This window comes from Onychomys torridus, chromosome 10 (genome assembly GCF_903995425.1).
Source record: "Onychomys torridus chromosome 10, mOncTor1.1, whole genome shotgun sequence".
NCBI classification, from domain to species: domain Eukaryota; kingdom Metazoa; phylum Chordata; class Mammalia; order Rodentia; family Cricetidae; genus Onychomys; species Onychomys torridus.
Genome location: NC_050452.1, coordinates 24,368,359 through 24,383,183, shown reverse-complemented (window position 1 = coordinate 24,383,183; position 14,825 = coordinate 24,368,359). Strand labels below are relative to the sequence as shown.

Here is a 14,825-nt window from a genome sequence, read left to right as displayed (position 1 = left end):
AATGAGACCACCACCACAATTTTTGAGCCAAGACTGAAGCAAACTTTATTAAATACTGGCCAGGACCATGGATACTGGCCAGGTTCAAACTCAAGACCCACTCTTAGAATATGGTGCTGAATTACGTTCGTGGGGGGCTTATAGGGACAAAAGCCATAAGAATACATGCTTCTCATCTTTGTCCAATCAGAGGCAAGCATACATCCTGACAAACTCCCTGCCTATGTTCCTCCTGCCTACCTGTGATTAAGCACATCCTGTGCCATTGGAGCAAGCAAGCTTGTTTACAGAAGTGAAAACATGTGGCTTCTTATCTTACATGAACAAGAGCCCCCAGCATTCCAGGAAGTTACCTGTCCTTGGGCAAGTGGTGCTTACAGGTTAGAGGCACTTCTGTTTTATAGATCTCTTTAAACTTGAAACATAAAATTAACCATCACACAGAGGGACTGAGGGATTTAGCTAGAGGCTAGAAATGATGGAGAGACACCCTAACTAATAAAAGAGGAATATTAAGCCTTTTCTGGGAATAGACAGAGATCTTCCAGGAACGTGGACCACTTCTTCACGAGCTGGTGCTTCTGGTCATGGTATCTTAAGCCTTGATGAGAGAGCCTAGGCCAGTTTAGGGAAAGTTAGCACCTTTATTATAGTTCTGGATGAGATATTCATCCAACTAGGAAAGCACACATGTACCTGTGCACACTAAGTGCTCTGTGCAGCTATGTGTGTGAATATATGGGATTATAGGTAGATTTTTCATCAGACCGTCAGCTCCCCAATAATGATATGCAGACTCATTATTAATTATGAAACTCAGCTGATAGCTTAGGATTGTTTCTAACTAGCTCTTATAACTTAAATTAACCCATTTCTATTCATCTATGTGCTGCTGTGTGGCTCACGGTCTTACCTGTGCTCCAGTGTGTCCTGATGACCTGCCTTTCTTCACAGTGTACAAGAACATTATTTTACAACATGGGATGATCTTCTTATGTATGCATATGCATGCATGTACATGTGTGTTCACTCATAGATATTTGTGCAGGCATGTGTGTGCCTTTGTCTCTATGTATTGATACATGTATACATGTTGATGTGTGTGTACATGTGCATATTCACTTGTTTTTGTATGTGTGTATTTATACCTGTACTGGCATACACATATACTTGTCTGTTCTGTGTGTACTTGTATGCGTAAATGTACATATGTACATTTGTGTGTACTTGTTTGAAAATGTGTGTCTATGAACAATGTTTATAAATATGTGCCTGCATCTTTCTATGTGTGCATGCCTGTGAATGTATTTGTGGGTTTGTGTGTATTCTGTGTTTAATGCATAGGTATGTTCATTTAAATGTGTCAATTTGTGAGCCTATGTGTACAGAAGTGCATAAATGTACATGTATATATATGTGTGTTTATATGTAGATGTTATATGTGCCTCTGCTGCCTGTGTTTTTATAACAGGGGAGATAAAAGTATAAGATTGTAACATCTAGTCAGAGTCTGTGCTTCCAATTGCATCCAAAGAATTCATTCTGCATTTCAGTTACTTTATACTATTAGGTGATCATTATTAATCAATAAATTATTAATATGCAATCATAATTTATTCTGAAGCCATTATCTATCTCATACAAACCCCCCCTCAGTTGATTTTGGGGATAAAAGAGTTTTTCTTCTTGAGTTTCTCAGAAAACTCATTCATGTTGGTGACAGTGGACACACATGACCAATCTGGTGTATCTCGTCACCTGAGGAGTCAAGTGTTTTAAAGTGATGAACACTAAATACTGTAAAATAGAAACCAAAAATGAATTGGCAGCTGGTGGTGGCTCACACCTTTAATCCCAGCACTCGAAGGCAGAGCCAGGTGGATCTCTGTGAGTTGGAAGCCAGCCTGGTCTACAGAGCGAGATCCAGGAAAGGCACAAAGCTACACAAAGAAACCCTGTCTTGAAAAACCAACCAACCAACCAACCAACCAACCAACCAACCAAACAAACAAACAAACAAAAATGAATTGGGTAGTGGTGGTGCACACCTTTAATTCCAGCACTTGGGAAGCAGAGGCAGGCAGATCTCTGAGGCTAACTTGGTCTACAGAGTGAGTTCCAGGACAGCCTGGGCTACATAGAGAAACCTTGACTTGAAACCCCCACTCCCTAAGAAAAGATATTTTGAGTAAAAATAATAACAAGAAATATATTCATTTTTTTTTTTTTTTTTTGGCAAGTTCTCTCTACATAGCCATGACTATCCTGGAACTCACTATGTAGACAACACTGGCCTCAAACTCACAGAGATCCACCTGCATTTGCCTCTCTAGTGCTGGGATTAAAGGAGTGCACTACCTTGCCAGGCTAAAACATCCATTATATTCTTAAGCCTCCACAAAACTGAATGTAAAGATCACCAGCTGTTCCCAATGTAAGACCAATGCAGTGCAGGACTGTGAATTTGACTTCAGCATTGCAAAACAAAAAGTTCAGAGAGAAGCAAATTACTTTTCTCAAATTGAATGTATGTTAAAAACCTCCCAGTTGTTTAACTTTGAGGTTTAAGACAAATTTAAAAAAGAAACAATAAAACTAATTATAGCCAGGCGGTGGTGGCGCACGCCTTTAATCCCAGCATTCGGGAGGCAGAGCCAGGTGGATCTCTGTGAGTTCGAGGCCAGCCTGGGCTACCAAGTGAGTTCCAAGAAAGGCGCAAAGCTACACAGAGAAACCCTGTCTCAAAAAACCAAAAAAAAAAAACCCAAAACCAAAAACAAACAAACAAACAAAAAACCCAAAAAAAACCAAAAAGAAACCTAATTATATTTTAGTTGCCAGTTAAAAAAAACAGGTTTTTTTTTTTTTTTTTTTTTGTTTTTTTGTTTTTGTTTTTGTTTTTAACTATGTGTGCATGAGAGTACATGCACATGAATGCAGATGCCTGTGGAGGCCAGAAGAGGGCATGAGATTGCCCTGGAGCTGGCCTTTCAGGTGGTTGTGAGCTATCCAGTGTGAGTGCTGGGGACTGAACCCTGGTCCTCTGTAAGAACAGTACATGCTCTTAACTGCACTGCCATCTCTCCAGCCCTTTAGCTGCCAGGTTTATCCATAGAAACTGTCTCAGCCCCAGTGAACTGAGAATGTCATTTGATGAGCCAGAGAATCAACTCACTGTGATAGGTGATAGACATTTACAGAGCAATGGATATAGAATAGAGAGTTTGTACTGTGTATCTTTGAGATTGGAAAAGAAACATTTTAGATTACTATTATTTTTTCTTAGTATGCTATACCTTTTTGTTATATGACTTAGAATATATGCACTATATTAATACACCATAGATGCATAATAATGAATGATATACATATATGGCTGGTCCATTTGCATGTTTAAAACTGGAATTGGGCTATAAATCTTAAAATTAGTAGACTACCAAGGCTTGAGGTGAATATCATTCCTGGACTTCTACAGAGCAACAGAGCTGTTTATGCAGCTGTTGGGAGATGTGGGCAGTGGAAGAATCAGAGGCTGTACCCTAACACTTTGGATGGGCCAACTTCTTTACTGGATTAAACTCCTACATTGTTTTTTCTCAAGACATATATGCATTGAAATATGTGGACTATACCAATGAATATAGCATATAATTGGTCGCTCTTCTATCTCATGAGAACCTGAGTCAGTGTGATAGTTTTCTATTTTTCTTTCACAAAGCTTATTTTAGAAGTATTTATTTAAATTAATTTGATAGCACAATGGCACTGGTAACTATCCAAATAACTGACATCATAAAGAGTTGATGGCAGCTGGGCAGTGGTGGCTCACACCTTTAATCCCAGCACTCGGGAGGCAGAGCCAGGCGAATCTTTGTGAGTTCAAGGCCAGCCTGGTCTACTGTGAGATCCAGGACAGGCTCCAAAAGCTACACTGAGAAACCCATTCTCAGGAAAAGAAAAAAAGAAAAGAAAAGAAAAGAAAAAGAGCTGATGGCAAGACTGCTGAGTATAGCTTGAAAAGGCATCTAATATTGAAGTCTGATAAACCGGAGACCATATTTGTCTTAATTTTTTTTTAAGTTTATGTGTATGTGTTTGTGTGTGAGAGAGAGTATACTAAATGTGGGCCAGTAACTGCAAAGGGACAGAAGGTATGGATCCCTGGAACTAAAGCTACAGCAGTTGTAAGTTGACTGATATGGGTTCTGGGAACCAATCTCGGGTCTAGAAGAACAGCAAGTGCTCTTGACCCCTGAGCCATTGTTGTGGGATATTTGATCTCACTGTGAAACTCTGTGTTGATAAAATTAACCTTGGATCATGGGACGGGTCTAGTGACTAGTTGGTAGGAATTAGCCATAGAGAGGACAGAGGAGCCAGTAATACAGATAGAGAGATGCACAGAGGAAGGAGTAGGGAGGGACTTAGAGATGCATGGTCTTTTTAGTTTGGGACATGGGGAGAGGTGCTTTTCTTGCTGGGTCTCCAGCCAAAAAGGAAGGACAGCTGGTTGCTTCTTGGCTTTTCTGATCTAGCAGGTTTTCACCCCAACATCTGACTCCCAAGTCTTTATTTTAAATGGAATGATAAGAAACTTAGTTTAATCTACATTTGTCAGCTGAGGCTGAGCTGGTGTTGGTGGATCAGAAATCCCACCAGGCTGCAGACTGAACGGCTGGATGCTTACTGTGGGGCCTCGGAGCACAGACTGACAGTTAAAATGTCAGTAGATTTGGGTGCAGCTGCTAAGCCAACAGGAAAACAAGAAGCCATCTCTTCACTCCACAGTCTAAGTATTTTCTTTCTTTCTTTCTTTCTTTCTTTCTTTCTTTCTTTCTTTCTTTCTTTCTTTCTTTCTTTCTTTCTTTCTTTTGAGCTGAGGATCGAACCTAGGGCCCTGTGCTTGCTAGGCAAGCACTCTACCACTGAGCTAAATCAGTATTAAATAAGTATTTTTCAGCGCATAGAGGGAGTCTATTTATCAAACAGAAATTCAAGAACAGGGTACTCTATGGTCATCTTCATATAACTTCATGGTTGTTATACTGAGTTGAAACATGTTTGTTTTAATAGCTGGGAATTAGTAGAGATAAATGGAGCTAACAGGAGGTTTCCATGAAATGGAAACTAAACCTGGAGACTTCCAGGAACATTATTGACTTTAAAATTAATAGGGAGTGGAGAGCACACTAATGATCTCCACCTGTGTCCATTCTTGTGAGAAACATAGGAAGAGTCTTTTCTATCAAATACTGTAAAACCTGAGTTTAGGATAAGTAATTGAAATCTATTTAATCTCCCCCACTTTGTGAAACTTTTGCACAAATGTTTTAATTCTCGTCTGCTCAGTAAAACCTGTGTCTACATAAAGGCTTATAGTGGGAATCTAATAGTTGTTGTATCTAGGGCAAATGTTAGAACATAACAGTTGTTTCTCACTGTATCTAGGGCAACAGTAGAATGTATTAGTATTGACGAAGGTACCTAGACCTTGAAGAAATCATAGTAGAGAACAGTGATGGTTTTCTGTGATTTATAGGGTTGTTTTTCTGAGGAAGTTTTCCATCCATCGCATGGCTTTGGTCACAAGACTATTGAGGTACACTTGGAGGACTTGATTGTTGGGTACTGCGCACAGTGTACAATAAGGACCAAAGGTTTGCAGGGGTGTGATGATGTTCATGATTTTCATGATTTCCTTTTTTTTTTTTTTTTTTTTTTTGGTTTTTCAAGACAGGGTTTCTCTGTGTAGCTTTGTGTCTTTCCTGGATCTCGCTCTGTAGACCAGGCTGGCCTGGAACTCACAGAGATCCGCCTGCCTCTGCCTCCCGAGTGCTGGGATTAAAGGTGTGCGCCACCACCGCCCAGCATGTAATGATTTCCTTAAGAGAACATATGGAACAGATCAAAGGGGCTTTGATATGAGGAACTTGTTGTACCCCAAACACAACCTTTGTGTCCAATCAATAAATTTGCTTCTGAGCGGAGGCTTGAGGTATAGTTCACAGAAACTGTTTCTCCCTGCCACCAGAGCCTAGAATAACATTCGGGGGTGACTTTTCTGTCTTTGAACGTCCTGCACAACACAGAACACCCGACAAAGGCCCTCTGCTCTGTTCCAGGAATTTGATGGCCTGGAGAAGTGACCCCTTTGTCCTCGGAGCAGGCGCCCCTTCCCCTTCCTCCATCATTTCCTATGTACCAGTTCTCTTTCAACTTGCCAACTGAGAAAGATTTTGAGGTTGAGGAAAAGACAGTTACCACCTGAGTTAGGATAAAATCCTGCAAGGGTCTGAGAATCGCTGAAGGAAGACCTCAGACTCAAATAGTATGCAAAGAGCATTTGTTCCTGCATGTGGGGCCACCACTTGTACCAAATGGTGGCCCCAAAAGAGAATTCTGGGAACAGTTAGGTCATCTCAAACACAATTACTTAAGCAGGCTGTAGCTACATTAGTACAATTTTAATTGGCAGTGGTTATAGTTTTGCCATGTTGGGGCATACATGGGCAAGGCAGGGTATGTTTTAGGGAGATTACAGGAACTGTCCCTTTTGGTCACTGCCTTGAGGTACTATGGGGCTCAAGGGTTCAGGCCTAGCGTGCGTTATCTCCCTCATTGTCCTTTTAGGAAACTGAAACTCAGGCCCAGTGGTAAAATGGGAAAAGTTCAGACCTTTCAATCCAAATGCACTTCCTGTCTCCATGGGTTTGCTTTTGAGGGTTCTGTAACCCTCTTGATCACGCTCAATGCTTTCTCTAGACACTTCCGTTTGAGTCCTGGCCATTTTCTCTTCGACCCTAAACATGCCTCTGACATCTTTAATTCCATAGCCTGGGAATGTATGGAACATCAAAACAGAGGCACTGAGAATGACATTTTGTTGATTAAGATAGAGACATCATGATGAATTATCACAGTGATGACAGCAGCATTAGGAATCTAAGACATGAGTAGTGGAAAAATGGAGTGTGTCAAAATGGTGGCAAATCACCTGAGTTTTTAGAAAATTATTTAGACTGTGGTGATATTTTTAACAAACAAAACTTGCCTGAAGATCAGAGGACAGAACAAGCCACTAGATTAAAAATAGAGGCCAGGCAGTGGTGGCACACACCTTTAATCCTAGCACTGGGGAGGCAGAGATCTGTCTGGGTTTCTGTGAGTTCAAGGCCACACTGGGCTACACGAGATTAATCCAGTCTAAAATAGAAACAGAGCCAGGCAGTGCTGGCACACACCTTTAATTCCAGCACTTGGGATCACACAACTCTAATTCCAGCACCAGGAAGTTTGAGACAAGAAATGATGTGGCTGGGCAGAGAAAGGAATATAAGGTGGGGGATGGGGGAGAGGGAACTCATGTTCTTTCAGGCTGAGGAGTTGGTGAGGTAAGAGGTGGTGGCTGTGGCTTGCTCTGCTTCTCTGATCTTTCAGCTTTCACCCTGATATTTGGCTCCTGTTTTGTTTTTTTGTTTTTGTTTTTGAGCTGAGGATCAAACCCAGGGCCTTGCGCTACTACTGAGCTAAATCCCCAACCCGCTCCTGTTTTTTTTTTTTTTTTTTTTTTTTTTATTATAAGACCATTCAGGGTTTATGCAACAGTGACCTTTGCCCAAATCAACATAAATTTTGTTCACCTGTATAAATGTGATTAATATTCTGTTCATTATAACAGGTCCCCAGACCTTAGCCTAACTGACACTATGATGGAAGTACCATGTAGGCCTTGGAACCCAGCACCGAGGCAGCAACATTTGCCAGAAGGAGAACAAAGATCTATTCCAACAAAATCTGTAGTTCTGGGAAATCTCTAAATGCATTGTCTTAGTTTAGGTCTTTATTTCTGTGAAGAGACACCATAGCCACAGAAACTCTTATAAAGAAAACATTTAATTGGGGTGGCTTGCTTACAGTTTCAAAGGTTCAGTTTATTACCATCATGATGAGGAACATGGTGGTATATAGGCAGACATGGTGCTGGAGCTGAGCGTCCTACATCTTGCAGGCAACAGGAAGTCAACTGACTATTACACAGAGCAAAAAGACCTCAAAGCCCGCCCACACTATGATGCACTTCTTCCCACAAGGCCACACGTCCTAACAGTGCCACTTCTTTTGGAGGCCATTTTCTTTCCAACCACCACATCTACTAACCTTGCTTTTTGGCTTCTGCTTCTGGCTAACTATTATTAACTGAAGTATGTTAACTTAGGATGTGGTTTCTATGCTTTAAAGCTCACCTGGAGAAAGGTTGGGGGCTACACTGGGATCCCAAACACTCAGTGTAGTCGATGGCTGGCTAAGAAGACTTTCTATTGGCTTTAACCTGTGTCTGAGTAGGTCTTCTCTGGTGGACACCTCACACCGTCCATCGCTACTATTGTGGACGTTAAATGCAAAACGAGACAATGATAAGCTACAATAGATTATTTCACTTTTTGTATTTGTTAATTTTTTTAAAAATATATTTATTTATTTTGGCTTTTCAAGACAGGGTTTCTCTGTGTAGCTTTGCACCTGTCCTGGATCTCTGTAGCCCAGGCTGGCCTCGAACTCACAGAGATCCGCCTGCCTCTGCCTCCCGAGTGCTGGGATTACAGGCGTGCGCCACCACTGCCTGGCAATTTTTGTTTTATAACCTAAAATTTAGTGTATTTTAGGGTGCCTTCCATGGTCTACTGAGAAAATGATCTATGCCAAAACTATTGAATTGGACATTTGGTAGATGTCTATTAATTACATCTTATCTCCGATAGACTTTGGTTGTTATTTTTGTAGAAATTAGAAATTTCTTATGAGTACAGAGGTTTGCCTGAATGTGGGTCTTTGCACATCATGCTGCCTGGTGCCCATGAAGGCCAAAAGAGGGTGTTGGATGGCCTGGAACTGTAGTTACAGGCAGTTATTGTAAGCCTATGTGAGGGTACTGGGAACTGAACCCAGGTTGTCTGAAAAGTGCAGCCAATGTTCTTCACCAGAGAACCATGTCTCCAGCCCTGGGAAGTTTTGCTGTTTCTTTGATGATTTTTTTCTCTTTTTTTGAGAAAGAGTCTCTCTATAGCCCTGGCTGTCCTAGAACAAACTATGTAGAACAGGCTGGCTTTGAACTCACATGCATCAGCCTGGCTCAAGTACTAAGATTAAGGCCCAATCCACTATGCCAGGCTTTGTTATAGATTTTTTAAAGCAAAAGTAGGTCTAATGTACTGATAAAATCAGGATATTGGAGTCACTATTAATGTATCAATCCTCTGATTTTTAGTAGTTTTTCTGTTTTTTATTATTTAATATTTTGATGTTTTTTTCTTGTGTAAAGCTGTGTGTGTGTGTGTGTGTGTGTGTGTGTGTGTGTAATATATTTTTTAAAGATAGGATCTTACTATGTAGCCTGACTATCCTAGAACACACTATGTAGGACAGACTGGACTTGAACTGACAGAGATCTGTCTGTGTCTGCCACCTGAGTGTACAGATTAAAGATATGTGCCAATGCACTGAAATAATCTACTCAAGAAATATACAGACAACCAATTAAGCCAATTACAAGTGCATGAGTCCTGTACTAGACAGTGCCTAAGAAGGGGGCTCATGCCTCAAAGTTTCTTGGTGCAGGAGGTCAGGGATACAAGGTTTTGTTTGTTTGTTTGGTTTGGTTTTTCGAGACAGGGTTTCTCTGTGTAGCTTTGCGCCTTTCCTGGAACTCACTTCGTAGCCCAGGCTGGCCTTGAACTCACAGAGATTCGCCTAGCTCTGCCACTGGAGTGCTGGGATTAAAGGCGTGCGCCACCACAGCCACCCGGCTAGATACAGGGGTTTTAAAGGAAAAATCCACAAAGATCATCATTTACATAAATTAGTTGAGGGTCAGAGTAACCTTGAAACATTGGCTTCTGGCAGAACATAGCAATTATTTTAGATATAGCATGACAATTATTTTTGACATACCTTCAGGTATTACACATTATAAATTTGTATTGGCCTTAATTATTTGGTAAATACAAATGGACCCTGGTAAAATCCATGGATATACCAAATGTGAGGTAAAGACAGACATCGTGAGGGTGAGTGAGGAAACACAAAGAGTCAGGATGAGATGGCATTACCTTAGTCACCTCTAACACCTAGCCTATTACATCTTCTTGATGGCTTGTTCACTGTGTTAATATGTACACATCTTTACCTCAGAAACCCTCGCTAAATCCCAAAATACTGAGGCAAACAGTTTTGAACACTCATACACCACCTAAGTATTATTCAAGACATGGCATTACCTTTTCAACAATAAAGTCATACTTTATGGGGGACTATGGGGGTTCAGCCCCTCGATAGTCCCCTCCCAGGGTCCGGGAAGAATCTACAACCAGATGACAATTAATCTTTGATGAAAAGAAATTAGTCTATCACATGTAACTCCTTAGTTCATACACTTTATTATTCTGTGATGGTTCTCTCTCTACACAGCTTCTATTCTGCTCTCATGTCTAGCTCCTTTCTTGTCTGATTTCTCTCTGTTTAACGACTGTCCCCTCTAGGTTCTATCTTATTTCCTTCATCCAGTTCTGCCCCTTCTAGGTTCTCATCCATCTAGTTCTTTCCCCTATCAGCTCCTCTCCCATCTCCTTCTCTCTCATCGTGTTCCTCCTCATCTTGTTCTTCCCCATCTGGCTCTTCCTCATCTTCCATCTCGTTCCTCTAGTACTCTCTTCTAGCCCTTCAATCTAGTTCTTCACCATCTTGGTTTTTTCCCTCAAGTTTTTACCCATCTAGTTCTTCCATTCTCTTTTCTCTTCTCCTCCATCTTGTGCCCTGGAAGTTCCGGTATATCAAGGGAGGGTCGGAGCTATGCCATAACCAGCTGTATTCTTATGAAATATTCCTGCGGCCAGCAGCAATACTTCATATTAAATTAGGAGGGGCTGACAGGAGGGAGACAGGAGAAGGGAGACTCAAGGCAGAAGATGGGAAGGGGTGAATGTAGGCTACAGGATTAGTTGTTTGGTGGCGCTCTTACCCTGCGAGGAAATGTCACGAAACACGACAAAATCCACTAACAAGAGTTTTTTGGTTGTTGTTTTTTGGTTTTTCGAGACAGGCTTTCTCTGTGTAGTTTTGCGCCTTTCCTGGAACTCACTTTGTAGACCAGGCTGGCCTCGAACTCACAGAGATCCTCCTGCCTTTGCCTCCCAGTGCTGGGATTAAAGGCTTGCGCCACCACCACCCATTTTTTTTTTTTTTTTTTTTGAGCTGAGGATCTAACCCAGGGCCTTGTGCAGCGCTCTACCACTGAGCTAAATCCCAACCTAAGAGTTTTATTAGGATAGGAAAGAAGCAGGGCGTTGGTGGCACACGCCTGTAATCCCAGCACTTGGGAGGCAGAGGCAGGTGGATCTCTGTGAGTTCGAGGCCAGCCTGGTGTACAGAGTGAGTTCCAGGACAGCCTCCAAAGCTACAGAGAGAAACCCTGTCTCTAGACAAAAAAAAAAAAAAAGAAAATGAAAAAAGGAAAGAAAGAGACAAACATGAACAGGCCTGTGAAAAACACACGTGGTCAAGAGAGAAAGAAAGTGAGACTGAGGAACATGGCACTGGCTTATAAAGGCTAAGCTGCGCTTACGGACTCATGTGGCTACTCCACGCATGCGCATATATCACATGGTTGTACTGCTCGCTTTACGTAACCACGCAAAGCCACGGGGTCCTGGTTACGCGAGACATTTTGACCCAGAAATGGCTATTTGGACGGAAATAGCTAGGTGGAAGTGTCTAGGTCTGCTGGGCATGTTGTGAATTCATATCACAGGGGACATACTCCTAAACTTCTGGGCATCTGCCCTCATCGGACTACAAAGGGAGGAGTGAATGGCCACAGCAGTTTTTGGTAAATCAATATTTATTCATCACACTCTAAAACACACAAATCTCTCTTCAGGCAGATAGACAGAGGGCGAATGTCTACTGCAAATGCCGCCCTGGAGTCCTGGTTCTCAGGAAACATGGTCCATGAGCTGAGGAAGAAATTCAGATACCTCCTGCCACCACTGGGCTTGTTATTGGTTCACAGTGTGGGGAAGCTCCAGGCTGTGGTGGGCAGGGAGATGGAGAAGTCCCTTGTTGTCCCAGAAGCGACACCCCTGCTTAGAAGGGTCTCGTGGCCTAGGCTCAGGACTTGTCTGATGGGCTTGTAGTATCTGTGATCTGTCCTTCCTCCAATGAAGAACTCTGAGAGTCATTTCTAGTCAGCTCCCGGGAGCTGGACATGGGGCATGGCACAAGCCAGCCTTCAGCAGGGAAGGAGAAGCCAGCTTGGTTGGCCAGGCTGTAGAAGGTCTGCACGATGGGATTCAGAGACCTTGAGAGCTGTGTGAGCTTAGAGAGTTGCTCCTGGCTGAGCAGGGAATGACGCTGCTGGGCCTGCAGCTGAGCTATGTCTCCACAAACAGCCTCAGACATTGCCCGAAGAGAGAGCACCAGGCTCTTTCGAAGTGGTGGTGGACTTGTGCGCTGAGGTTCTGGCCAACGGGCTAATTCTTGTTGGTGGCCATTGGCTTCTTGCTCAGTGTTCTTGGCTGGGGTCTTTGGTCTCTTTTCCGAGTGGGAGGTACCCTCATTTCCTATGGAAAACCATGAGCATGAGAGAACCACCAGGGAAGTTCCCATCCACCCTTGTTCCAGAACCTCCTCTAGAGCCTTCAGTACCCAGGGGTAGCTGTCTGCTCCTCCCCTCTGTGGCAAGCAGAGCTGAACCTCTTTTCACATCCTACATGCTCTAAGAACCCAGCCCCTCTTAGGTGCTCAGAGGCACCCAGCCACCTTCTAGTCTGAGCCTTATGTAAAGCATATGGAGGCTGGCCCTTTGGGAAAAGGAAGCACCTTACCCATTTTGACCTGCTTGGAGTCCTTGGAAGAGCGTTTCCTCTTCCTGGTATTTTCCATCATCTGAGCTGAAAATTGATTGTGTGGATAAAGAGTGTCAGGAAAAACCTTCAGCTACACACCCCACACAGCTAGCCCATCCCGAACACACAAGAAGCTGAGCATGGCCCCCAAGCACTTGCTACCCAGCCATTGTCCAGAGCCAAGAAGTCTAGGGACCAGGAAGCCTAATAGCTCTTGGGGCCATGTAAGGAGAACTCCGACCTCCCCACTTGTCACCCTCACCCAGAAGAGGCAAAACCCACCTGATCCATCAGTGTGCTCTCTGGAACTGCTCTCTGACTCCCTGGACATCCCCTCAGTCTCACTTGGCTGTGATCCTAAAAGCCAGAGAGAGTTTAGGTGGCAGGCTGCCTTGTCCCCCAACAGTCCCTGAGCCTGGGACAGACTCACCAAGTTTATCATTCCTTCTGTGAACTCAGAATTTTCTGCCAGTCCCAAGGGACTTAGGGACTTATGCAAATCTGCTTCAGATGACCACTGTTCAGTCCTGCCCTCCCCACCCAATCCTAACCCCCACTTCCTACCAATCCCTGTCAACCCTCCCAGCTCTGTGGCTGTGATCCTGCCCTCCCTCCACCCCCATGGGACTGGCCCCCAACATCTACTTTGTTCATAGTCTCTCTCACTGCAATGAGAAGCCAGGTTCTCCCCCTTTTCTCTCAGTTGGTTCTCCTCACCTGAGGTACTGCTTTCAAAGGTGATCTGTTCATCTTCAGGTGAGTGCAGTGGAGGGCAGGAAGGGTCTGGGTCAGGGCTTCCTGATTTCACGCTCATGTTGATGTGAAAGGCAGAATTTCCCTCTTCCCTGAACAGAAAGAATTCGGGTCAGTGCATTTGTCAGGATTTTCTAGAGCAACAGAATTTACAGAAGGAATCTCTCTCTACATATAGAAAGGAAATCCATTAGAATGACTTACAGGCTGTGGTCCAGCTAATCCAGTGATGGCTGCCTGTGAATGTGAGGTCCAGGAATCCAGTAGCTGTTCACTGCTCAGGCTGGATATCTCAGATGCTCTTCAGTATGTGCTGAAATCCCAAACAAGTAGGCTCTGAGTCCAGTGAAGGAGGTGACTTGCTAGCAAGCAGAGGGTAAGTGAGCAAATAAAGACACTTGCTTCTCCAGAGTTCTTTATAGCTTCCAGCAGAAGGTGTGGCCTGGATTAGAGGAGGGGCTTCCACCTCCAAAGATCTGGATTAAAGGTGTGTCTTACCACCTCAGAGATTCTCAAGAGAAGTTGACCTTCCCACTTCTCTGATTTCATTAGGAAAAGATCCTCACAGTCCTACCAGCCAGTTTTGGTTTTTATTGAATTGCAGATGCAGTCAAGGTGACAACCAAAATAGCCCTGCCAGTTAGCTTGCTCTGGGGGCCTTTTGTAAGTACCCTTCTTGGGCAGTGCTCCCTCATGGGCTGTGAGACTCCCTCATTCCTGTCACTCATGAGGCCTTGCCTAGGGAAGCACCTATTCGTTGGACTTTTGTGGTGTCATTACCTGATGACCCAAGAGGGAGAGCAAAACCAGAAACCAAGGGACAGGGGACAGAAAGTCAGTGGTCCACATTGGTTCTTTTTCCCCTTTCCACCAAGAGATAGTGAAGAGAGAGCCAAGCCTTCTAAGATAGGAATAAAATCATCATTCTATTGACAAGTATATGAATGTTCTGTCCAAGAGGATCATCTCCATAGCGGTCTCTTGCACATATTCAAATTGTAGACACGTTTTAAATTTCTCATACATCGAGCAATGACACACAGAAGGTTGCAGAAGGATGTTTTAAACACACGGATATGATAATGTAAAAATACAGGATATGATAATGTAAAAAAATATGTCAAATGTACCTGCTCTTTTCTGAGACAGAGTCTCACTGTGTAGCCTCAGTCG

At 43.2% G+C, this 14,825-nt stretch overlaps 1 protein-coding gene across 1 annotated transcript; it reads right to left on the bottom strand.

Annotated features, from left to right (window-relative positions):
• Positions 1-12,162: 12,162 nt before the first annotated feature.
• Positions 12,163-13,713, bottom strand: LOC118592294 (protein FRG2-like-1). The gene is made up of 4 exons (XM_036201111.1): positions 13,617-13,713; positions 13,182-13,256; positions 12,879-12,944; positions 12,163-12,614 (listed from the first exon to the last, which is right to left on the bottom strand). Exons 1-4 carry the CDS (start codon positions 13,711-13,713, stop codon positions 12,163-12,165), a joined length of 690 nt encoding a protein of 229 aa, XP_036057004.1.
• Between the last annotated feature and the right edge of the window lie 1,112 nt (positions 13,714-14,825).

What these genes read in the sequence shown, in the direction of transcription:
- LOC118592294 (XM_036201111.1), bottom strand. Translation starts at nt 13,713, where the DNA reads ATGAGCGTGAAATCAGGAAGCCCTGACCCAGACCCTTCCTGCCCTCCA. An exon ending in CTTTGAAAGCAGTACCTCAG is followed by an intron (nt 13,257 to 13,616) that starts GTGAGGAGAACC and finishes TCTGGCTTTTAG; the next exon opens with GATCACAGCCAAGTGAGACT. An exon ending in CTCCAAGCAGGTCAAAATGG is followed by an intron (nt 12,615 to 12,878) that starts GTAAGGTGCTTC and finishes GGTTTTCCATAG; the next exon opens with GAAATGAGGGTACCTCCCAC.